This window comes from Atractosteus spatula, chromosome 3, assembly GCF_055471065.1.
Source record: "Atractosteus spatula isolate fAtrSpa1 chromosome 3, fAtrSpa1.hap1, whole genome shotgun sequence".
In the NCBI taxonomy this organism is placed as follows: domain Eukaryota; kingdom Metazoa; phylum Chordata; class Actinopteri; order Semionotiformes; family Lepisosteidae; genus Atractosteus; species Atractosteus spatula.
The window spans coordinates 76628029-76651665 of NC_142708.1; the positions used below are offsets into that span (position 1 = coordinate 76628029).

General features: G+C 51.6%; 1 protein-coding gene across 1 annotated transcript; it reads left to right on the forward strand.

Annotated features, from left to right (window-relative positions):
* Positions 1-9245: 9245 nt before the first annotated feature.
* LOC148838819 (potassium channel subfamily K member 13) lies at positions 9246-14339 on the forward strand. Its single transcript, XM_088912285.1, has 2 exons — positions 9246-9585; positions 13283-14339. Exons 1-2 carry the CDS (start codon positions 9246-9248, stop codon positions 14215-14217), a joined length of 1275 nt encoding a protein of 424 aa, XP_088768411.1. The 3' UTR covers positions 14218-14339.
* The last annotated feature ends 9298 nt before the right edge of the window (positions 14340-23637 follow it).

Below are 23637 nucleotides of genomic sequence, written 5' to 3' on the forward strand. Positions count from 1 at the left end.
TACCAATCATGGCCTCCTAATAATCCCCATCTCTGAACTGGCTTCATTACTCTACTCTCCTCCCCACTGAGAGGTGGTGTGTGGGGAGTGTTCTGGTGCACTATGGCTGCCGTCGCATCATCCAGGTGGGGCTGCACACTAGTGGTGGTGGAGGGGATCTCCATTACCTGTAAAGTGCTTTGAGTGGAGTGTCCATAAAAGCGCTATATAATTGTAAGGAATTACTATTATTATTATTATTATTCCAAACATGGAAAATTCATTTGACAATATTGTTTTATAACCTTCACCAATAAAAAGCAAAAACACATGTATACAAGTAGAGAAAATCGATGGATTCTGCTGCTGCCCTCAGTTGCATTGCTAGTAATCGGAGCTGGCCCAATGTGCTCTTGAGAGCATCTGCAGCTCCTTTCTTTCTCCTCTTGAATCTGGAAATTACGTTGATGAGTTTTGTCTTTGTCTCATCTATTGACTAAACTTCCAAAATCCCCCTGGAACGTCCTTGCATTTCCAGGCAAATTCTGAAGCGCCCAGCCTGGAATATTAACAGCGACAGCAAAGCACAGAAAGTCTTTGCATAACTTTTGACTTTCTTTTTCCGAGAGCCCGAGCTGATCCGTACAGCACAGATGAGGTCGAAACCAAAAAAAGCTTGTTGTCAGTTGCTAGAAAAACTGAGATGCGTATTACAGTTATTCTTCAAATTTTCCACGTATCTGGGTCATATGCAGATACATAAGCTTTCTCCTCACATGATTTGGATTAGGGGGACCAACATCCATTACACACAAAGTCCGTTAGACTTTGCAATTGTAACAGTGAAGTACTAAACAGATAAATCAATTAAATGAAAATAAATTTCCTGGACTGAGTCCAGTGTGTGATGCTGTTTGTCCGCTCAGTTCCAAGAAGCAGCCGCTGCTGACAACCAGCAATTTGGTCTGTTCTCCTCCCTGTGTCTCATGGGAATAGCTCCTGTTGCAGTAGGTGCTGCTCACAAATGTCAATACAGCCGAAGCTGTGTGTCTTAATGGCACTTGCATGGCTGGATTCTGTTTGACACATCAGTACTGCCTTGAAATGGGTCTAATAAACCTTTTCATACTTCATTTTCCCATTGCAAAATGGTGGTGGTTCTCATGGTGTCAGGTTCAGACCTGTGTCCAAGGCTAAACTTGCCTTGTGTGTGTCCTGTGTGTGTAATAATGCAGGGACAGATCATTCAGACAGAAATTGGACTATATTCTGAAAAAAACCCCACAAAAATGCATGGATAGAAATTCTCTGGCTCTTGGGCCATCAGAGCTGGCTATTTTCCAGCTCTGCGTGGGAGGAGTGGTGTGATAAAAGCCCCTGTGCTCCTCCTGGCTGCTGTCAGCACCACTGTGCAAATGGACAGCTCCCTGTGCCAGAGTTCACACACAGGGCCGACTGTCAGACACTGCTTCCTGCTGCAGGCATGTGGAACCGCAGCACCACTGCTGGGCTCACTCACAGCAAACAGCCAGGGGGGCGTGTCCCGGCGTCAGCCCAGCCGAGCGACAGCGCTGCGAGGGACACCCACCGCTGACCCGTTTCCTTCTCAAGAACCTCCCACCAGCTGTGACAGCGTGGGCACGCGAGGTACAGAAAACCAGTCACACGCAACCTCCCTCGGTTTCGTCTGCAGCTCTCTTGGGATCCCAGTCGGCACTGCCTTGGCTCATCGCTGAGCTGTCGCTATGGCTCCATGGGGCTTCTCGATATTTTAGTGTTTTGTCTGTCAAGCGACACAACAGACTCCTGTTTGTGCTCTAACACATTCCTTTCTTTCCTGTGCTGCTGAACACAGCTCTCTTTAGGCTTCGTTCCGTGGGCTGTAGCTTTATCTTTGGGACCTGGTTCACAGGTTGATGTTAAAAGTCCATCTTGATGCTGTATGTGTCCCACTGGCGATTTACTACCGGGGGAAAAACAACTGAGCTCTTGACCTGTGACACAAAGACTGGTCTTGGGCACATGCAGTCAGCTTAGCAGCGAGAAGCTGCACAGGATGTGTGTTTATTTTAATATGAATCATTAATCATTTTAAAAACTGCTGCTTCAGAAAAGGTCCCTGCTCTGTCCAGGCTGTGTGGAGTGGCTGGTCCTGCTGCCCGTCCTACCCCTCTGCAGTCCCCGCTGTGACCCCCCTGTGGTGGAGCATCTGCAGTGGAAAAGGCGACTGTGAGGAGTTTGAGAGCTCAGATCGGGGTCCCTGCCTCTGCACTGGAGGAGGAGGGGCAGTAGCTGTGCAGGAGGGTAAGAGACACAGAGAGGAGGAAGCAGCTGTGCTTTCTGAGCCCCACACCCTCCTCTTGGACATCAAACACTGGGCGTCGCGGCCTTGTGGTGGGAGCGCAGCTCGGAGAGGTCGCGTGAGCGAGAGGCCTCCGCGCGCTGTGCTGGTAAACAGGCTAATCAGCAGAGAGCATCTTTAATTAGTCATCTTGTTCAAAGTGCCAGTCTCCTTCAGATCTTCAAAGCTGCCCTTTGTGCTTCTCTCTCCTCACCTTCAGCCATCTGTCTCTGGCTCACAGAGCCCCCTGGTGGCCACATGCGCACAGGACAGCCAGAAATCTTTTTCTTCCTTCAGTCTCCTCCTCCTCAGTCTCTCTTCTTCAGGGAGGCATGCTTGAGGAGTATCAACAGGTCAATAAGCGAAACCTCTCACTTTGATCACAGCCTGTGCTGAGCTGTGCTCTTCCACACAGTGCAGTTGGCGGTGGGCGCTGACCCCTCTGCGTCAGGCGACGACGGAGCATGAAAGATTAAAGCCTCCAGCTCTGACCCCGAGAGCAGCGGCCCCTCTCTCTCACACACCTGCGGCGAACAGAGGCCACCGCCCGCCTCTGTGGAAGACAGAGCTGCTTTCATGTTGCAAGGCTGTCTGGGAATTCTGTTCGCTTCCAGCTTCAAACACGGATTCGCAAAATGTGTTCAAAGACGCAGGGAGGGAGAGGTATATATGGAAGAGAGAATCAGGAGTGATAGGAGCGGGCAGATCGATCCAGACCCTCCTGTGTTCAACAAGACTGTCTACACCGGTGTGACTTTGGGGAGCCGGCTCCTGTCCCTCAGATGACCAGCAGTGGTCTTCTCGGTCCCGAGGCCAGGCCTGTCAGGACAGCAGCTCTGCTCCAGGTCTGCTCCGTGCGTGAGCTCAACAAGGGGACAATACTGGGCACCACTGCTCTCTTGTGTGTCCTTGCTGGTGGTCCGAGTGCAGCTGCACAGCAGAGCCCTGTGGGGAGCTGGTTAGCAGTAGAGCTGATCTTTCTGAAGTGTGGGCGCATGTCTGAGAGCTGTCTGGCTGACGGGATCACACTCAGGATAACAGACACAGAGGCCCCTCTCTCTCCTGTAGAGATCTCTGCACGGTGTCAAAGGAAAGCAGTCATCTCAGAATAATCGACACTGTGGGGAAAGTGATCACCGTGCACCCACTCCTCCCCGCCCCCCCACATTAAAGACAGGCACATGAAACAGACCCTGGCAGCAGCTCTGACTCACACCACTCGTGTGGAATATTCATTTCCCTTTCTCCCAGGCACAAGAAGAGGACACCGCCAGACGGTCAGCTTTCCGCCTTGTTAATATTTATCCCCGGTCTGGAGACGTGCAGGCGGTCTCTTGGGTACGAGGCCTCCGCCGGCCAGCGCCGGGGTCTCCACGGCAACAGTGGGGTCAGGGTCGTTGACCTCTCCCTGACCCTGGAGCACCCCAGGCCGGCTGACTGTCAGAGGAGCACAATCACGGCAAGCAGGGAAGAGGATGAGCGCGCTGTGAGCTCGTTAGAGTCTGACACCACACACGTCTGGCAGGTCCGGGCAGCGTGAACACCGTGGGCTTTGTCCTTACAGTGTATCACTCATTCGCCTTCAGAGCAGCAGTGGAGAGAGACTCGGCAGGCTGGGGCTGGAGGTCCGTTACACAGCCCAGCTCTGCTGGTCGCTACTGCTGAACCAAGGGGAAGGAAACGTGTGTTTTGCTGTGATGTGTTTGGCTGTTATGTAGGAGTAGGAATGCTTTTCAATTAATTTCCCAAAAATATGATAATGTAGGAAACGGCTCATCAAATCGCTGGCACACAGGGTGGATGTGGTTTTGAACATTAAACAGCAGATCTGTGTGAACCCTCCTTCCTGACCCTGTCCCAGAGGGGGGGAATCTGAGCCACTGTGTCAGGGGAGAAGGAAATGTGCTGCAGCTTCCTGCTGGGGACCCAAGTCAGACACTGGGTGTGTCCGTCTGTCAGGCCCAGCAGCAGGGGCTTCTACAGCCACTCCAGTGTGCGACACCTGCGGTAGAGTGTGTTACAGCATGTTAGAGTCTGTTAGTGGGCGTTAGAGTGTATTAGTGTGCATTAGAGTGTATTAGTGTGTGTTAGTGTGTGTTAGAGTGTGTTAGTGTGTGTTCGTGTGCATTAGTGCGTGTTAGTGTGAATTAGAGTGTGTTAGTGTGCGTTAGTGTGCGTCAGTACACTGCGCCTTGGCAGTCTAATCTGTCCGCTGTGATGTCATTTTCACTGAAATGCTGGAATAATCAAAGTGCTCCCCCAGACCTCCCTTCCTCCTCTCCCTCCAGCTCTGTGAGACTGCTCCTCTCCCGTGCTCTTCCCTTCAGGGAACTCGACCTGGTGCCCTCGGGTTGATTTATCTCTCCAACACTGTCTTTGGAAAGGAAGCGCAGGTCGGTGTAACAGTTTCTTGAGCTTCTGTCTGGCCTTTGTTTTGGCTCACAGCCAGTTCACTGGTCGGTGCTGCAAGTCTGGAATGAAATGTCGCTGAGTCTGATTTGCTGTTCCCACCAGTCTGGTTAATGCAGTCAGGTAGGAAATGCACACTTCCCTCCACACCCCCTGCTGTGCACTGTGCCCAGCACGGTGAGACACAGGACTGTCCAGCACGGTGAGACACAGGACTGTCCAGCAGTTTGAGACACAAGACTGTCCAGCAGGTTGAGACGCAGACTGTCCAGAGGTCTGAGGCCCAGGACTGTCCAGCAGTCTGAGTCCCAGAGTGTCCAGTGGTCTGAGACACAGGACTGTCCAGCAGGTTGAGACCAGGACTGTCCAGTGGTCTTAGACACAGGACTGTCCAGCGGTTTGAGACCCAGACTGTCCAGCGGTCTGAGACACAGAACTGTCCAGCAGGTTGAGACCAGGACTGTCCAGCGGTCTGAGACACAGGACTGTCCAGCAGGTTGAGACCAGGACTGTCCAGCGGTCTGAGACACAGGACTGTCCAGTGGTCTGAGACCAGGACTGTCCAGCGGTCTGAGACCAGGGTCCTTCGTTGCCAGTCTGGTGATTCCAGCGGGTTTCCCTGATGAAGCCCTGAGGGCCAGCAGCTCTGAGTGCTGCAGTGCTCCCAGTGAGCTCCAGTCAGGGGGCTGTGATTCCCAGGGCCAAGAGCAGGGACCCAGTCCAGTCAAACAGAGACCTGTCCTCAGCGCCGTCAGTGTCAGTGAAGGCCGGTGTTAGTGTCTTGAGTGGGGCCAAAGACACGGGTCAGAACCAAACTGAACAGGGCAAATCCAGCACATCTGGACCGGAACCCAGGGCAGAGGTGAAGAGCAGCAGCACCAGCCTCTCAGGCCAGGAGGGAAACAGATATTTTAGTGTTCCTCCTGGGCTGAAATTCCTCTCTTGGCAAGATGTTTTACAATCGCTACGTCGACCCGGATCACACTTGCATCAGAGTGAAGCAGCAGCTGGCGAAACCACAGATAAGAGCAGGAACGGAGCCCGCAAAGCTCGCTCGTCCACCTCCGCGGACCAGGTAGCCTTGCTGCCCGGAGTTTCCCCGTGTGGCTTCGATTTAACACTCAGAGAGCAACATGCTGTTTAAAAATAAAAACCCTGAGTCCTAAATTTAACGGATAAACTCATTACTTAATTGGCAAGACGCGCGCACACGACGAACATTTGTCCTTTGATCGTTCCTCTTCATCTCGACGGCCGCACCTGGTCCCGGCTTCTGAAGAAGGAAACATCAAAAGAGATGACCGTGCGGAGCAAGTCAGGAGTGAGACAGCCCAGCCCCCCCCTCGCCGCCCCCCTCACCTCGCGTGCCCATATTTGGCAGGACACGGGCTCAGCCGCTCGCGGCAGCCGTCAGGAACAGCCGCGGCTCCGAGCGGCGCGCGGGCTTTCTGGAGCGCTCCTGGGGACCCCCGGTTCGGAGGAGCAGAGGGGCTCCACCCTATTTCTGCGCTGGTGAGTTTCCTTGGCTGGGTTCACTGGTTTTGCCATTTCGCTCCTGTCTCTTAAAGGTGGCCGCGAGAGTCTCACGCCAGGCAGTGTTTGCGTCGGCGTCGGGTCCAGCAGCGTGCGGTCACCGGGGACCCCTCAGTCTCAGCTGAGGAAAGGCGCCCGCTGTCTCGGCGTGTTGAACGAGAAGGGCGTCCGCTTGATCTAAGGGAGCGCATGATAGGTGAAGAAATGTAATTTTATTATTGTGAAACTTTCCGATAGCTAATATTATTTCAGAACTAAAAATTCTCTGAGACGATAGTCTTGCTCATTTTACCGTGAATACATGGGTTTTTTTATCATTAAAGAGTTCGATAGTAAACTTAATTGACTTTTCAGGCTTCCTCGCTTATTTTCTGCGTGTGTCGGGCTCGCTATTACACCGGAAAATGGAGACAGAAGAGCGAGCACACCTGCTCAATACGACACGACATCCGCTTAATTTCGTTCTTTTCAGAATCATGTACTTCTCTTACAGTGAAATACCCGCATCGCTCCTCTTTCAGCACCGCCTATCGATCTTAGCTGCTGGACAGAGCCCTGTGATTCAGGGGCAGGTCTCCCGATGTGTACACGCGTGCATGGCCGGGAATCGGATTGCAGTGTTCAAACACGTGTGTTTAATTTAAACAGGGGGATCCCCCAGGCTGGCCAGGGCAGCTGGGAGATCCCCGCGAGCAGGTGTGGTGTGTTCCCCTTGCCTCTGTGCCAGAGTGGCGAAACGCGCGGTTGCTTGGCGAGGCCTTTGTGAGGCTGGAGGGGCCCCAGGGCCCCAGGACCCCGGCGCACTCTGATCAATCAATCACCTTTGCAGTTACAGTGCAGCTGAAAGAGCTGGCGAAAGTGGAAGTCCACTGTTCACTACGGCCTCTCCAGGTGGCACAGACACCTCTGTCAGCTGCCAGAGTCCGCGAGACGGCTCCAGCTGCCCAGGACAGCGGCAGCACAGGTAGCAGGAGTCCTCCTGCTGGGGCAGTGGGAAGGCAGCCCAGCACGCCTGGGCAGGGAGAGGAGAGGCCGTGGGGTCACAGAGCGGGGCCGGAAGACCAGCTCCAGATATGGCACGACTGAACGATCCCGGGAAAGGCCAGTAAATGATAAGATCAGAGACATCAGGATGAATTATGATCACACCACTCTGGAAGAGGCGCTCAGTTAAAACTGTTGTGCATCTATTTCTATGGAAACAGCCAGCCTCCTCCCCCCTTGCTGGCTTTGATTGTGTCGCGGCGCCTGCTTCAGTAATTCCAGTTTCTCTCACAGGTTCTTCACGGGAGCGAGGGAGACCAGGGCCAGCGCTCCGGGGAAGAGGGGTTACAGACACAGCCTGCTGAAGGGCTCAGGGCGAAAAGCCACTGCGTGCTCGCCCCTTGTACCTGGACCAAGACAACCCACTCAGGGATCAGAGAGAACTGTTGAGTGAACCACAGCAGCCTCTGCAGCAGCAGTGTGTTACTATTCAATCTCCTAATTCTGTTCTGTCCCACAGGGACCTTTCCAAAATAGTCCATATCCCTTATTGAATCCCACACTGCACCACGACCGCCAGGCCTTAGTCATCCCGAGACACAGGCCACTCGTGAGGGTTCCCTCCTGCAGCCCCGGATCAGGATCAGGATGATCCAGAGCAATTTCCTGTCCCAATGAAAACAGCAGCAGGACTGTATTGACGTCCCAATGCAGTGTGGCTGCTGGCTCGGCTGCCCCACTTGTTATTGCACACTTTCGACTGGAGGACATTTGACCTGTTGACCTCAGATTCTCCCGGGACGGGTCAAGAGATTAAACTCAATTAGTGGTGAAGATACAGTACTGGGCTTTTTCTGGCCTGGTCATCAACAGAAACTGTTTCTCTAAGCTAATTCTGCTTGAGGAATGGGCGTCTGTAAGAAGAGTTTGGATTGCAGGCCAGGGCTTCAGGAAAACAACACAGCTCTCCGTGACTCCACATTAACAAAGAAGTCAGAGTGCTGACAGAGTTTCTCTTGTAATAAGACCTGAATTTAGGACTTCCTGCAAAAACTCTGGCTCAGTCTGTGTACAGTATGCTCAGTGACAGAGATGATACATGCCTGCGTATCTGTTTAGTCCTCAAATCTGAGAGTTTGTTCCTCTGAAGGAGACATCTGAGGAAGGACCAGAGTTCAGAGAGAGCTGCAGTGTTTCTCTCCCTGTCTCCCGGACTGCCATGGGTCCCCTGCAGGACTAATTGACTTCATGGCTGGAGAGGTGGCCGCCCTGCACTGGAGTCCCTGCTTCTGTTCTGCTGTGGCGGCCCGGCTGTGTGAGACAGAAACGGCCACGGAGAGAGACGAGGACACGAGGACCAGTCCCCTCCGGCTTGTGCACAGCGCTGGTGAAGCACAGCATTAGACTGCCAGGGAGCTTTGCCTTGAATGTCTGATTTTTCCTCCTTCTGTCCCCCAACTCAGTGCAGTAAACCCCTAACGTCCTCAACAGTTTGAGATTCACTTGTCCAGACTGCAAGTCAGGAGAGGGTATAGTGCCGAAGATGGTTAATTCACTTGCTCAGCAAGGGACAGAGATTTATCTTGTCAGATAATTGCCTTTAATTGCAAAGAGGCTCAGAGTAATTGAGTAAATCAGTGGCTAATTGAGTAAGTTGAGAATGGACAGATTGACATTAGCAAGAGTCTTAGGCTGCTTGGCGGACTTATTTGCAAATCTAAAGCCACAGACTGTGCCTTTTGTGTGTGCTGCCACCTGACAGTGGGCTGCTTTCCCACAACCTCAGCTGTACTGAATTGCCCGATAATAAACCCTCAGCACGTGTTGGCAATTACTTTTTAAACAAAGCAGGTTGCCTTTCTCTTTAACTGAAACACCACTTTAAATTGCTGAAATTGAAAATCTTCCCCTTTCCCACAAGTTTAAGCAGTGCTTTTGCAGCTCATGTTACTCAGGAGAGTGCCCCCGTGAGGCGGGGCCGATATCCCCGCGCGCGAGGATGGCGAGGAGGGGCGACGAGGGCTGCCGCGCCGCGCTGCGCCTGAACGAGGACAATGCCCGCTTCGGCCTCCTGGCGGCGCTCATCCTGCTGTACCTGCTGGGCGGCGCGGCCGTGTTCTCTGCGCTGGAGCAGCCGGCCGAGCTGCGCGCCCGCCGCCTCTGGAGGGAGCGGCTCCACGGCTTCACGCAGGCGCACAACGTCAGTGCGGCCGCCCTGCGCGCGCTGCTCCGCCACTACGAGGAGGCCAACGCCGCGGGCATCCGCGTGGACCGCCTGCGGCCGCGATGGGACTTCCCCGGCGCCTTCTACTTCGTGGGCACGGTGGTCTCCACCATCGGTGAGTCTCGGCAGAGTCTGTCCAGTCTCCGACAGGGTCCCTGTGCTCAGCACATGGACACCAGCCAGAGGACACCGGCGGAAACCATGTCCAGGTGCACTTAAAACCCAGAACAGGCCCTTCTTTACACAGAGACTGGTGGGAGTGTGGAACAAGCTATTCAATGAGGAAGGTGAAGCTGATACCCACTGGGGTATGAGGGCAGAGCGGTGGCACTGTGGCTTGAAGGTTGCTGGTTCAAATCCTGCAGACGCCAGAGGAATCCTACTCTGTTGGGCCCCTGAGCAAGGCCCTTACCCCCAGCTGCTTCAGAGGTGCTATACAATGGCTGACCTTGTGCTGTGACCCCAGCCTTCTCTCCCTGTGTGTGTGTCTCATGGAGAGCAAGCTGGGGTATGCGAAAAGATGAATTCCTAATGCAAGAAATTGTATATGGCCAATAAAATGATCTTATCTTATACCCTGGCTTCTTTCAAGAAACAGCTGGAGCAGATCCTGGGATCAATTAACTACAAACCTCCAAATGGCTGGATGGGCCAGTTGCCCTGCTCGTGTTTGTAACTGTAATTATATTCTTAGAAGCACGTCTTCTACGATTGCCAAGTTAAACATCAATATTGAATTTGAAGGCAAAACCACAGTCAAGGATCGACAGCACTGAAACCGTGCTGGAAGCCAAGATTAATTTCTGGCTAATGAGAGCTCTATTGCTGCCTCATACAGAGGGGAGGGGTTTGCACAGTGTATTGTTTTCAGGAAGTGATCTGAGGTCCATTTTCATGTGGAGGGATATAACCTAGCAGGCAGAACTGTTGATTGTGAGCCATGTGGTTTTAGCGTTAAAGCACCAGTAAAGGGGTCTTTATGGTTTCTCATTTGCTTTCCATCTGGTTAGAGGATTATTGTGAAGAGGAGTGTGGGTTGAGCTCTGAGGCCCAGACGACATGTATTCAAGCTTGAACTGGGTTGGCTCGGTTCTGTTACAGTTCTGTACAACAGGGATTCCCCAAGCAGTGGTGCACAGCTGGCTGTAGAGCTGGGTGAGTTAGCTGGCAGTCAGGGCAACAGCGGCTCTGTGACTGGACACTGCACTCCTGCGGTCAGCGCTCACTCCCTTGGCCAGGGCTGAAAACATACAGCAATAATATTCCAACACAGGTCGGTTTGTTTTCTTCGAGGGAAAATGTCTGTCTTGATTTTCGGCAGGATGCGCCTGAGCTCCTGTCAGCAGAAGGTGAGCCAATAAATTCTGGGCCTCAGCCCAAAAGCAACAGAACAATGAGAGTAATGAGAGATTTGCTCCAGGACCCTGGAGATGAAAGGCTGTGGTGTGAAATAGTGCTCGCGCATTACCTTTGCCTGATCTGTCACTGACAGCAGCGGAGGCAGGTGTGAGGCCCTGGGGCTGCGGGCCAGGGCTTGGGCTGCCTGTCATGCCTGCGCAGGAAGCGTGTGGGAAGGAAGCCCAGCCAGTGAGACAGGGTCTGGTTGGGCGAAGGAGCAAAGCACAGGGAAAGGAGCTCGCATCCTGGGTGGAAGCAGTGGGATTGAGCACGTGGGGGAGCTGTTGAACCCACAGCTTGATCCGGTGTGTGCGGAAGCTGCACTCTGGGATTCTACACTGTAGGCCAAGAAAGAAGCAGGTGCAGACAGCTGGGGCACAGCTGTTGCGTAAGAACAGAAGAAGGAACATAAGAGAGGGTAGAGAGGAGAGGAGGCCATTCAGATCATCTAGCCTGTTGGGAATCTGGTAGCTTAAAATAAGATAAGATCACTTTATTGGCCATATACAATTTCTTGCATTAGGAATTTCGCATGTCTTTTCACAGACCCCAGCTTGTTCTCCATGAGACACACAGACAGGGAGAGAAGCTGGGGGTCAGAGTGCAGGGTCAGACATTGCACAGCACCCCTGGAGCAGCAGAGGTTAAGGGGTTAAGGGCCTTGCTCAGGGGTCCAACAGAGTAGGATTCCTCTGCCAGCCTGTGGTTATTGACCCAATGATCTAAATTGAACTATTTTTTAATTTGAAGACACCTGAAGAAAGTTGTGTTTCTTTTCTTCTCTTTTCAACATGGAGTAAAGCTTTATTTGTTCCTAAATTTAACTATTTTTTGAAAGAAACCAGGGTATCGGCTTCAACAACGTGGCTGGGTAGCTTGCTCCATGCTCCTACAATCCTTTGTGTGCAGAACTGCCTCCAGTTCTCAGAGTTAAATGCACTTTCATGTTTTTTTCACTTGAGTCCTGTGGTTCATGTCTTACTGTTGATACTGATGAAGTTCACTGGATCAACTTTGTCAATGACCAATGATTTTGAATACTAGTATCTAAAGTTTTAATAAATTAATGGGTGTCGATGCTGAAATGAAGACAGGACATCACCTTGGCATCTTATACAAAAAAGACACCCCTGTCAGACAGCCCAGTGAGCTCTTCCATGGCGATGGGGGGAGGGCAGACTCTACCAGGCGTCTTGTCCAAGGCCATGGTGAGACACACATACCATTAATGTTAATGTATTCATTAATCTGAGCCGAGAGGCACACAGAGAGTAAGATAATATCCCTGTTTCCAATTCAAGCCCTATTAAGTGCACAATAGAGATGTTCAGCTGTAATCAGGCGTCTCTGTGCGAGTCACTTCATCGTCTTCTCCTTCTCTTTCCATTTTCATTTAAAATGCAGCACACTCCGAAGGGAACCACACTCCACTAATCCAAAATAATTAATTAATTGGCTTAATTAGCTGTTCCTACAGCCTGTTTCACCAGCGGGCCGGTTTTACAGACCTGGGACTCTGTTGCATGTTGAGGTTTACTATAGTAAGAGCAGACAAGAGTATAGTAAGGCCCAGTGACATCATTGTGCTCCATTATATCTTCCAATAAAACCATAAAAAATCATCCCACTTGCATAAGCAAAACTCACATTTAATTGTGGGCAAGCTACAGGAACAAAATGTTTACATTTTGAGCAAAGTAAATCCATGCTATAAGCTTGGTGGAGCCATTTTAAAAGTGCTGTGGCATACTGCCACAAGGAAGCGAACTCTGCTGTTCGAGATGGAGCCAGAGCTGAAACGTTCCGGACAGTTCCTCACCTGGACGTTCGTGTCCTGACGCGCTCATGGTGAGCACAGGTGCGCTGTTGGATTTTGATAGCCAGAGGCCTCAGTTTCCTGCAGCAGAGGCCATAAACCTCGGGCGGCCACTGGGTTTGCTCTTTATGGCCTAGATTAGCCATATGTTCACCTCCTAATCACTGGCTTTGCCATAGAAACCACAGAACTGATTAATTTCCTTATTGAACACAGGTATGAAAATACAGGTACAGCAGTCTGATATCACAGACGATATTTCTGCCTTTGCACGGTATGTTTAAATTGCTCATAAACATGTTATTAACAGCTTATTGGCAGGTCCCAAAAAAGCTCTTTTGGGAAGTGAGGTTTTTCACTGACCACTGACAAGGGTTTTTGCCGTAGGTTTAGGCACGAATGTGAAAGGGGATGAGGTCTGCTCCTTCGGCACAGCCTCTGCGGGATGGGGGACACGCTTGTGCTTCCCGGAGAGCTAGTCTCTCGTCTCCGCGCTGTCTGTCCAGTGGGTGCTCTCCGCTGCCCAGTATCTTCTTCATGCCTGCTGTTCTGCTCAACATCCATAACTGTGTCCTCTCCCCCCGCCCCGCCGCTCCAGGGTTTGGCATGACCACCCCGGCCACCAGTGGGGGGAAGGTCTTCCTCATCTTCTACGGCCTGATCGGCTGCGCGGCCACCATCCTCTTCTTCAACCTCTTCCTGGAGCGCATCATCACACTGCTGGCCTACATCATGCGCTGGTGCCACGAGCAGCAGCTGCGGCGGGCGGGGGGGCTGGCCCCCGCAGGGCCCGGGTGCAGCTCGGGGGAGTCGGGGGGGGAGGTGGACAGCCTGGAGGGGTGGAAGCCCTCCGTCTACTACGTGATGCTGATCCTAGGAGTGGCAGCCATCCTGATCGCCTGCATCGCCTCGGCCCTCTACACCACCATGGAGGGCTGGGGCTACTTCGACTCTCTCTACTTCTGCTTCGTGGCCTTCAGCACCATCGGCTTCGGCGACCTGGTGAGCGGGCAGAAGGAGAGCTACAGGCACCAGGTGGCCTACCGCCTGGGCAACTTCCTGTTCATCCTGATGGGCGTCTGCTGCATCTACTCGCTCTTCAACGTCATCTCCATCGTCATCAAGCAGACGCTCAACTGGATCCTCCAGAAGGTGGACTGTAGCCGCTGTCGTTGTCGCCGCCGCCGCTGCTGCTGCTGCCCCCCCAGCAAGCGCCCGCCGCACCCCCATGGCCACCACAGCCGCAACGCCGTGCAGCCCGCGCCCCCGGCCAGGAGCCGCCGCGCCGACGTCTCCGTGGAGACGGTGTGCGACAGCGAGACGGATGGGCGCCGCCTCTCTGGTGAGATGATCTCTGTGAAGGACTTCCTGGCCTCCAACAAGGTCTCCCTGGCCATCATGCAGAAGCAGCTGTCCGAGACGGCGCACGGCGGACCGCGGCAGAGCCACGCCCGGCACAACGGCTTCTCTGGCGGCGTGGGCGCCCTGGCCATCATGAACAACCGGCTGGTGGAGACCAGTGTGGACAGGTAGCTCCGCACCTGCTGGGCTCTCAGCGCCCGCGCTCCTTCAGCCGAGACAGCCTGCCCACATCTGTTCCCACATTGCCTTCGGATAGAGGAGCCTGGTGCTCCATCCGGGACTGTGTGGAAGTGCTCAGGCAGGAGGCAGGGACTTCGCTCGCTTCCCTGGGAATTTGTTCTGGACCGGAGGGCAGATGGAACAGTGTTGTAATCTTCCCCAGGCCTGTAGGGGTATTGGAGCTGCAAAACGTCTCAGTTCCTCCTTTTAGGCATAAAAGAAGTTCTTTCTTGTGCTCATGGGACGTTTTTGGTGTTGCGTGTGGGCTGTGCAGAGCAGGACAGCGACTGACAGGTAATCAGACTGACAGTATGTTTACTGACATTAAGGAAGCTTGGACTGGTTGTCCACTTGTCTCGAGGGGAGACGAGCTGTAGATGAAGGAGCCCCAGCAGGACCTGATGGGGGAACGCGAGACACGATTTCACCAGTTCAATTGAAGGGGATCTTTAGGAAGGCCAGATTAGACGAGTGCAGAGTGGAATCTAGACAGGACACTGTGTTTATCAACCCGCTCTTATGAACAGTGCCATGGGATCTTTACTGTCCAAGACTACCCAAGCACTCAGGACCTCAGTTTAATGTCTCATCTGAAGTACAGTGCCTTGTACAGTACAGTGTCCCCTGGCACCATACTGGAGCATTTGTTTGGAAAAGCAGGTCCAGGGGAAAAAGCGCCACCTACCTGTTGACCACCATCACGTACAACAGCAGCCTTGCTGTGCTTGAGAGGTCTGATGAGGCCAGTCTACAGGCTGGTAGGCTGACTAGGCTGTCCTGAATATCTGTACGATTGAACCATCTTGCCCTGCTCCTGTCACAGTCACAGGAAAGAGAAACATTTTCCCATTTCCAGCTTTAGTCAGTCTGTGATGTCTTGTTTAAAGCCACAGGGTTTACTGCCCCAAGAACACAGACAGTGAGGTGTGCAGTGGGGTGGTGGCTGATGAGCAAGGCCGGGTGTCTGGAGAAAGGTAGGCGTCCCCTTGCAGAGAACAGCCAATCAGTCTTGTTGCTTTTCTGCCTTTTCCATGATTCCATGATGATTTTCCAGACTTCCAAGTCTGGAGTGTGGGAGGGATCCCATGATATTGGAATGTGGGAATCATTTGTGCTGTCTGACAGTGTAAATGTTCAGTACAGTGAGGTCTATAGTTAAGGGGTGAAGTGTTATGAGCACCATCCAAGAGGACTGATTTTGATTAGTGACAGACGTCAGAAAGCCTGGTGGGAGTGGGAAAGTGCTCTTTGCACCATGTGAACTTGACAGTAAAACAGAGTCTTGTCAGACACACGTGAGGCTGCCTTTGAAACTGTTCCCCTCTCCAGACTTGTCAATGAGACTTCTTTGAAATAGTTCTCTATGATTCACAGTCTCAGCCTCTGGGTAGAGTAACACACCTTGGCTGCAGAGAGAGATATTTTTCTTAAACATATTTAGCATATTATTAAATTTTGGGCCTCCCAGCACTTATGTGTTGTGTAAAGTGTAACATGTTCTCCAATACGTACAATAAATAATTCTGAACTGTTACTCCCCCTCAGAGTTAGAAGTCTGTGAAATGCAGGCCTTCAAAAACTCAGTTAACCCCCAGGAGAAGTCAAGTCTGCACACATTAAGAGATTAAAGTTCCGCATCTGGAAATTCTCCAGGCGTGGGCTGTTTCCTGCCTTACAAACACAAAGAGCTGGGCTGAATGATGTCACAGGAGAAGCAATCAGGCTGCCTGTCTGAAGAGCAGTGCTAGTCCGGCTCTTGGTGCTGTTGGCTGATTTCTGAAGAGCCTTCCAGATATCACCCCCAGCCCCGCAGAGAGAGAAGGGGGAGCCTGGGTCACCTTTCATTCAGGCGGCATTCATCCTCAATTCAGCTGGTCTTGGAGAGCTCTGCTTTGTCCTCGGCTCTTTAACCATTTTGCTTGCAGTGAGATTTTCGAAGGGCCTCTGTTTTGTTTTTCGCTCCCCGTTTTCTCTGTTTCTAACTGACGGCTTCAGTAGCTCCTGTGGAGGAAGCAGACTAGTGCTGCACCAGCGCCAGTGCAGAGAGGCTGTGTCCTCATCCACCCGTGTGTTGGAGTAGGGCGTCCCCCAACCTTAGGACAGACGCCAAGGGCGCCTCTGTGGGCGCGGAGAGGCCTCGGCGAGGGCGCAGGGAATACTCTTGATGGAATCTCTGCTCAGGAGACACAGGTCTCAGGGACAGACTGCCACTGCAAGGAGGGCAGGGGTCTCCAGCCCCAGTCCAGGCATTCTTAGAGGTCACTCTTAGTCACCTGTTATGAAAAGATGAGGGACACTCGTCTAAGTAACCGATCAATTAATCAAGTCATGTTTCAATGCAGCCAACACTGATCCTCGAGGGCTGAAGAATATTTGATTTGTGTTCCAAATGACCTCTAAATTGATTAATTAAATTTAATGATTCAAAGACTGCTGCTGGACTGAGGGACTGAAGCCCCCCAGGACCAGGGTTGGAGAGACAATTAGGGAACTGGGCTGAGGACTCAGCAGTGGGGTTCACAGCCCTGTGGCCCAGTTCTAGATTGTAACTGTGGCAACCACAGCAAAACCCCAGCGGGGACAGGGTCAGTCATGTGACAGATCCACACAATCACGGAATATAGAGCCGGTCAAGGAAAACACTGCCGGTGGATGCATGGTTCATGGGTGTGACAGCAGGATACAGACGTGGGCAGGAAACACACTTGTTTTGTTTGGTGTTTGTTCAACTGAAAGTCAGTTTACGCAGTTCAACCCTTTTCCAGAGCTTGGAGATTGGGGGTCTGGAGATGAGCAGCTGTCCCTCTCCCACGGCTGTGTTCTCCAGCTTCTCCTTTCCTAAATAGGGTAAATAATTGTAGTCAATTAAGGAGGATTATCTCTCCTTCAGTGGAAGTGGGTGTCAGGAGGGTTACGTTGGATAAACACCGGAGGGAAGATTAAAAATTGTTCTGTGGGACTGAATAAACTGTGACCAGCTGGAACTGTCACATTTTGTGACTAATTGAAAACTTCTGCCAAATAAAACCGATTAATCCACAATTCACTTAAATAACAAAAGAAGAGAAAAATATCTCAAATATATATCTCGTCATGGATAATCCCCCTGGACAAAAACAGGAGCTTGTGGGTGGTGATACTGAGATTCACCCCTTTCAAATACGAAATAAGAAGAAGTCTCTCGCACTGTGACTGAATCAGCCCCCAAGCCGAACGATACTGAAACCCTGGACAGTGGGAAATGCAAGGTCTCCAGAACCTCAGAAATTCTTTATTATCATGTGTTACATTTCTTTAAAGATTCTTTGCTCTTATTACTGCCCTTGTCACTATCTTTCTGCCTGCCTAACTTTTCCAGCAAAATCAACCTCTGTGAAGAGCTCTGAAGAGCTGCTAGATTTGTAAGGCACATCAAGGAGGTGCAAAGTGGTACTCTGAACCCTGCGCAACACTGATTTCTCTCCCCGTGCAGTGATCTGAACCCTGCGCAACACTGATTTATCTCCCCGTGCAGTGATCTGAACCCTGCGCAACACTGATTTATCTCCCCGTGCAGTGATCTGAACCCTGCGCAACACTGATTTATCTCCCCGTGCAGTGATCTGAACCCTGCGCAACACTGATTTATGTCCCCACACGGTGTTCTGAACCCTGTGCACCACTCATGTATGTCCCCACCTCAGAGTGTTTCTGGAAGCTGGTTTCCCTGATTCACACCCCATAGTCTGAACCTCAGCAGGGCTGGAGAATTCGAGAGGATGTGCAACAAAAACAAAAACTGAGACTGAGTTACACTGCAGCCCTCTGATGTGTTATAATGCAGAAAAAACATATTTACCAATCCATCATGCCTGAGCACCTGACACGCAAAACATTGCTTTCTTTATGCAATTCTTGTCCACCATATTACAGAATGTCCTTTAATGTCCCTTCATTGTCTACTTAAATCTATAATAGCACCTAAAACAGAAGATGAAGCTTCACGTTTTGATACTTCATTCCCATAACAACTAGTTGCATGGAATTTAGTTTGATTTAAAGGTAATTTTTGAATGATTACAAAAAACGAAAACAGTGCCAAAAGAGTTAGGTGGGCTGAATGGGCTCCTCTTGTTTTTAAGTTAGTCTTGAGAGAAGCCAGCAAATCAGCTTCTACCACACGGCTGCATAGATTGTTCCACACTCCCTCTGGACACGCCCACATAGCTCCCAGTTGAAAGGGCATCAGTGCTGCCCTGTGTCGTGGTCCCTGGACGCACCCGACCAGGTCTGCTCCGTGCCCCTGTCACCAGTCAAGACGTCGCTTCTTCATATTTCAGGAAAGAGATACTTCTCCCTTGTAGATGCAGAAATGTTCCACAGTGCTTTGAAGGTACGTGCTGGCCTTGTTTCTCCTCCTCTACCTGTTCCTGTGTGTGAGATGAACTCATGTCGGATGTGTCAGCAAGGACTGAAGCATGTTTTATGTTACTTTGATTGCCATAACAGCAGACAGTGAGTAGTCCTGGGTGAAAGTGCACTCTGTGCTTTTATTTATTTTTGCTTCAACAGATTGCACCTGAATAATAGCCTGGTGTATTCTAGTCCAGTAGTGTGAGGATCCATGAGTTACACATACAGCTGCTGAATCACATCCTTCCCTGTGGCTGCTGATGCACTACTGGGGGACAGAAGGGGATGCGGAGCTCTGGTTCGAGCCGGAGGTGCTGGAGTCACAAGGCAGGGTGGCGCAGAGCTGAGCGTTACTGCCTCGCAGCGCCAGAGCCCTGGGCTCAATTCCTGGGGTGCTGTCTGTGCGGAGTCTGTATGTTCTCCCCGTATTCGTGTGGGTTTCCCATACAGTCCAAAGACATGCTGGTCGGTTGATCGGTTTCTGAGATGTTGGACTGGTGTCCTGTCCAGGCTGCACCCCGCCTTGTGCCTGTTGCTGGCTGGCACAGGCTCCAGCTCCCCCACGACCCTGAGCTGGATAGAGCAGTGAGAAAACAGGTGGTGGATTACAGGGTAATGTGAAGTTCTGAGCACGTCTCTCGCACTGAGCACCTCCATCCCTCCATCCCTGGCGTGACAGAGGTGTATTTATTTCAAGCAGAAACCCTGAACCACGGCCCTGCGACTGACCAGGGAGGAAAGAGTGGAGACTGTCCACAGCAGCGTGAGCTCTGACACCAGCATCACTTCCAGATGGCGAAACTACTTCCAGTAAAGGCCTGTCACATTAAAATGAGCAGCCGACAGACGAAATACAGCTGTGGCACAATGGAGCAGCCCGTAAGAGGGCCTGGCCGAGCAGCGCGCGAGTCCGTGTCTCTGTGCGCTCAGATCGAGCGTGGGGCTTTCACGAAGCTCTTCATTTGTCTCTGGGCCAAAGAGGTGTCTGTGCGCGTCCCCTTCGGGGGGAAAAGGGCTTTGCCAGAGACGTGTGGAAAAATGATTTTTTTCCCACTGATAGCTGGTGTTGGGGGAGCCTACTGACACACTCTGGCTGCTGTCACAGGTGGGGCTGCACACGGGTGGTGGTGGAGGGGATCTCCATTACCTGTGAAGAGCTCTGAATGGCGTGTCAAGAAAAGCGCTGTATAAGTGTAAGCAATTATTATTATTATTATTATTATTACTTTGTGAGACAGGAAACACCACCTACTGCTCGGGCTCTCTGGTCCTGCACAGCGGAAGCCGGTGTCCGGGTGCCGCTGCAGGAACTCAGCTCATAGCTGATGCAATACCGCCACCTGCTGTGAGAGCACACCCGAGCTGCTCGGGCACTGCGTGTCGTGACTCGTTCCTGGAGCAGATGTCTTTACTGGGGGGTCACTGAGGATGCGCGAGGGCCACTGTACATCGCATTCAAATGGAATTTCCTAAACGGAAAAAGTCAGCGGAAAAATGCTTTACATAGGGGGACATCAGCGGATATTTCTACACACAACAATCGACACAAGAGAGCACTTTGTAGATCTCTTATAGCAATACAAGCTTTCCGTGATCATTTATCATCTGTACAAAATATTTTATCTATTAGATTTCAACAGAAGAGCAGCGGTCTGTCCCTCCCGGTCAGTAAACAGCCAGTTCTGTTTAATCGCGTCTGTTACTAAGCCTTACACAACAAGGAATCGTCCTGTAAAGGTAAACAGCGCGACCTTGTGGACATGATTGAAAACTGCAAGTGGTCATGTTTCTGAAAGAGCTCTCGAGTTTGACCCGTGTTATAATAGTTCTTTACACTTATATAGCACTTTTCTGGACACTCCACTCAAAGTGCTTTACAGGTAATGGGGATCCCCCTCCACCACCACCAATGTGCAGCCCCACCTGGGTGATGCGACGGCAGCCATAGTGCGCCAGAACGCTCCACACACACCAGCTATTAGTGGGGAGGAGAGCAGAGTGATGAAGCCAGTTCAGAGATGGGGATTATTAGGACGCCATGATTGGTAAAGACCAGGGGGAAATGTGGCCAGGAAGCCGGGGTAACACCCCTACTCTTTTCCAGAAACGCCCTGGGATTTTTAATGACCACAGACAGTCAGGACCTCGGTTTCACGTCTCATCTGAAGGACGCCCCCATTTAACAGTATAGTGTCCCCGTCACTATACTGGGGCATTAGGAAGAATGTACAAAATACACTCAACACGCATGCCAGCAGTTATATCACCCTGCAGCTCATGGTGATGGTGTAGGTGTGGTCCGAGGGGCAGGGCTAAATGTGTTCGCCAATCGCCCCGCTTGTGGATAGAAGCTACTGAAGAATCTAGTGGTAAGTGTCCATATGCTCTTGTATCTCTTGCCTGAGGGCAGTGGGGTGAAGAGCTCATGCCCGGGGTGGTGACTGTCCTCTGTGATGGCCAGAATGGTCCTCATAGAGCTGTTTAATCTCGGTGAGACCACAGTCAATGATCTTCTGGGCCATATTGACCATTCTCTGCAGTGCCTTTCTCTCTCGAGAAGAGGTGTTGCCGTACCACACGGTGATCCCGTTGGTGAGGATGCTCTCGATGGTGCAGCGGTAGAAATTCACCAACACAGGTACTGGCATCCCCCATCGCTTGAGGCACCTCAAGAAATCAAGGTGCTGCTGAGCCTTCTTCATGATAGTCGGTGTTCACAGTCCAGGTTAGATCTTTAGAGATGTGAATTCCCAAAAACCTAAAGCTGGTGACTGTTTCCACTTCCGTTCCATCAATACTGAGTGGGCTGTGAGTATGTGTCTCCGAAAGTCTACTATTAGCTCTTTCATTTTATTTACGATTCAAGTCCAGGTTATTGCTATGACACCACCTAAGCAGCTATATGAATTCATCCCTGTAAGTGGACTCGTCATCATCACTGATCAGTCCTATTACAGTGGTGTCAGCCGCAAACTTAATGATGCGGTTGCTGCTGTGTCTTGCTGTGCAGTCGTGAGTGAACAGGGAGTACAGCCTTGGACTCAGACAGCAGCCTTGTGGGGTTCCAGTGCTCAAGGTGAGTGGTGTTGATGTTTTATTGCCTATCCGCACCACCTGTGGTCTCTCGATAAGAAAGTCCAGCAGCCAGTTGCAGACAGAGATGCACAGACCTAATCCCCTGAGCTTTGTCACCGGTTGACTGGGTATGATGGAATTGAATGCTGAACTCTAGTCCACAAACAGCATTCTCACATATGAGTTCTTAGTGTCCAGGTGTTCCAAGGCTGTATGCAGAGCCAGGGAGACAGCATCTTCCACTGATCTGTTGTTCTGGTAGGCGAACTGCAAGGGGTCCAGGGACTCCTTGATGGAGGAGTTGATGTGTGACAACACCAGCTTCTCCAGGCATTTCATCACCACAGATGTTAATGCTACTGGGCGGTAATCGTTCAGGCACGTAATTTTTGCCTTTTTGGGGAGTGGAACAATAGTGTTTTTTTAAAGCAGGTGGGGACAATGGACTGGGACAGGGAGGAGTTAAAGATGTCCGTAAACACTGTGGTCAGCTGGGCAGCTGGGTGTCCTCAGGACGCGAGGTGGTATCCCATCAGGCCCTGCAGCCTTACGAATTTTCACCTTGCTCAGAGTCTTCTGCACGTCTAATGCCCCAGTATAGTGACGGGACACTATACTGTAAAAAGGCGCCGTCGTTCGGATGAGACATAAAAACTGAGGTCCTGACTCTCTGTGGTCATTAAAAGTCCCAGGGCGTTTCTCAAGAAGAGTAGGGGTGTGACCTCAGCATCCTGGCCACATTTCCCCCTGGCCTTTACCAATCATGGCCTCCTAATAATCCCCATCTCTTAACTGGCTTCATCACTCTGCTCTCCTCCCCACTGAGAGCTGGTGTGTGGGGAGCGTTCTGGTGCACTATGGCTGCCGTCGCATCATCCAGGTGGGGCTGCACACTGGTGGAGGTGGAGGGGATCCCCATTACCTGTAAAGTGCTTTGAGTAGAGTGTCCAGAAAAGTGCTATATAAGTGTAAACAATTGTAATTATTACTTCACTGCTCTGACTCTCTCTGCTTGAGCACAGCTGTGGCTCAGTAAGGTTAATACTCCACTTTTCTATAAATATGTGACCAGAGAAAACTGTTCCAATTATGTCAACAATCACCCAGATCCACAGGGCACTCTTAACACCATTAACACACAGCCTTTTCAGCAATTAAGCGAGTTAATTTGTTTGGTTAACTCAGCGCTGCCCTCTGCCACTCCTGACTGCAGCCCAGCGCATGGTGATCTGCGTGTCACAAGACCTGGATGGTTCTGGGCTCGGTGGCGTCTGGCTCAGCAGTTCAGTGCCGAATACTTTCGTGGCGACCCGCTGGAAGATAGGTGTAGCTGGGCTGGCTAGTCCTGGTGTCATCCGACCAGTACACGCTGCTGCTCTCTGTCTTTACTGAGACCCCGGCATGCTGACGAGACGGACTGATTTGAGGGACAGGAGCGGGGCGGGTCACCGACTCGACCGGACCGGCTGCAGCGACTTCCTGCGCTCGTGCTGCCGGGCCGGGCCGGGCCGGGGTCCGTGAGTCCGGTGTCGCACTGGGAGAGAAGCCAGCAGAGCCGCAAAACGCGCAGGTCTCGCTGTTTTTTCTGCGGGGCCGATAGTTCTCTCATATAATAAGGTGTCGGCCGTCTTCTGTTATTGTTCTGACCGGAGCTGTACTCTCTCCGAATCAGCCATTCCGGCCCACAGTGCTGGTCCCTGATCGGGGCTTGTATTATCACCAGAATGGGCCCAGTCTCCATCATTTCTGACACAAATCAGAACAGCGTCTTCTGTTTCGCAAACATTCTAGTGGTTTGTATCATCATTTTTGCCAAAGAAAGTAAATTTACCAGATTAATTAAAATTGTTTAAAAGTAGAGTACGCGCCACGCTCAAGACTGCTCCAAATACGAGCCCTCCTTAC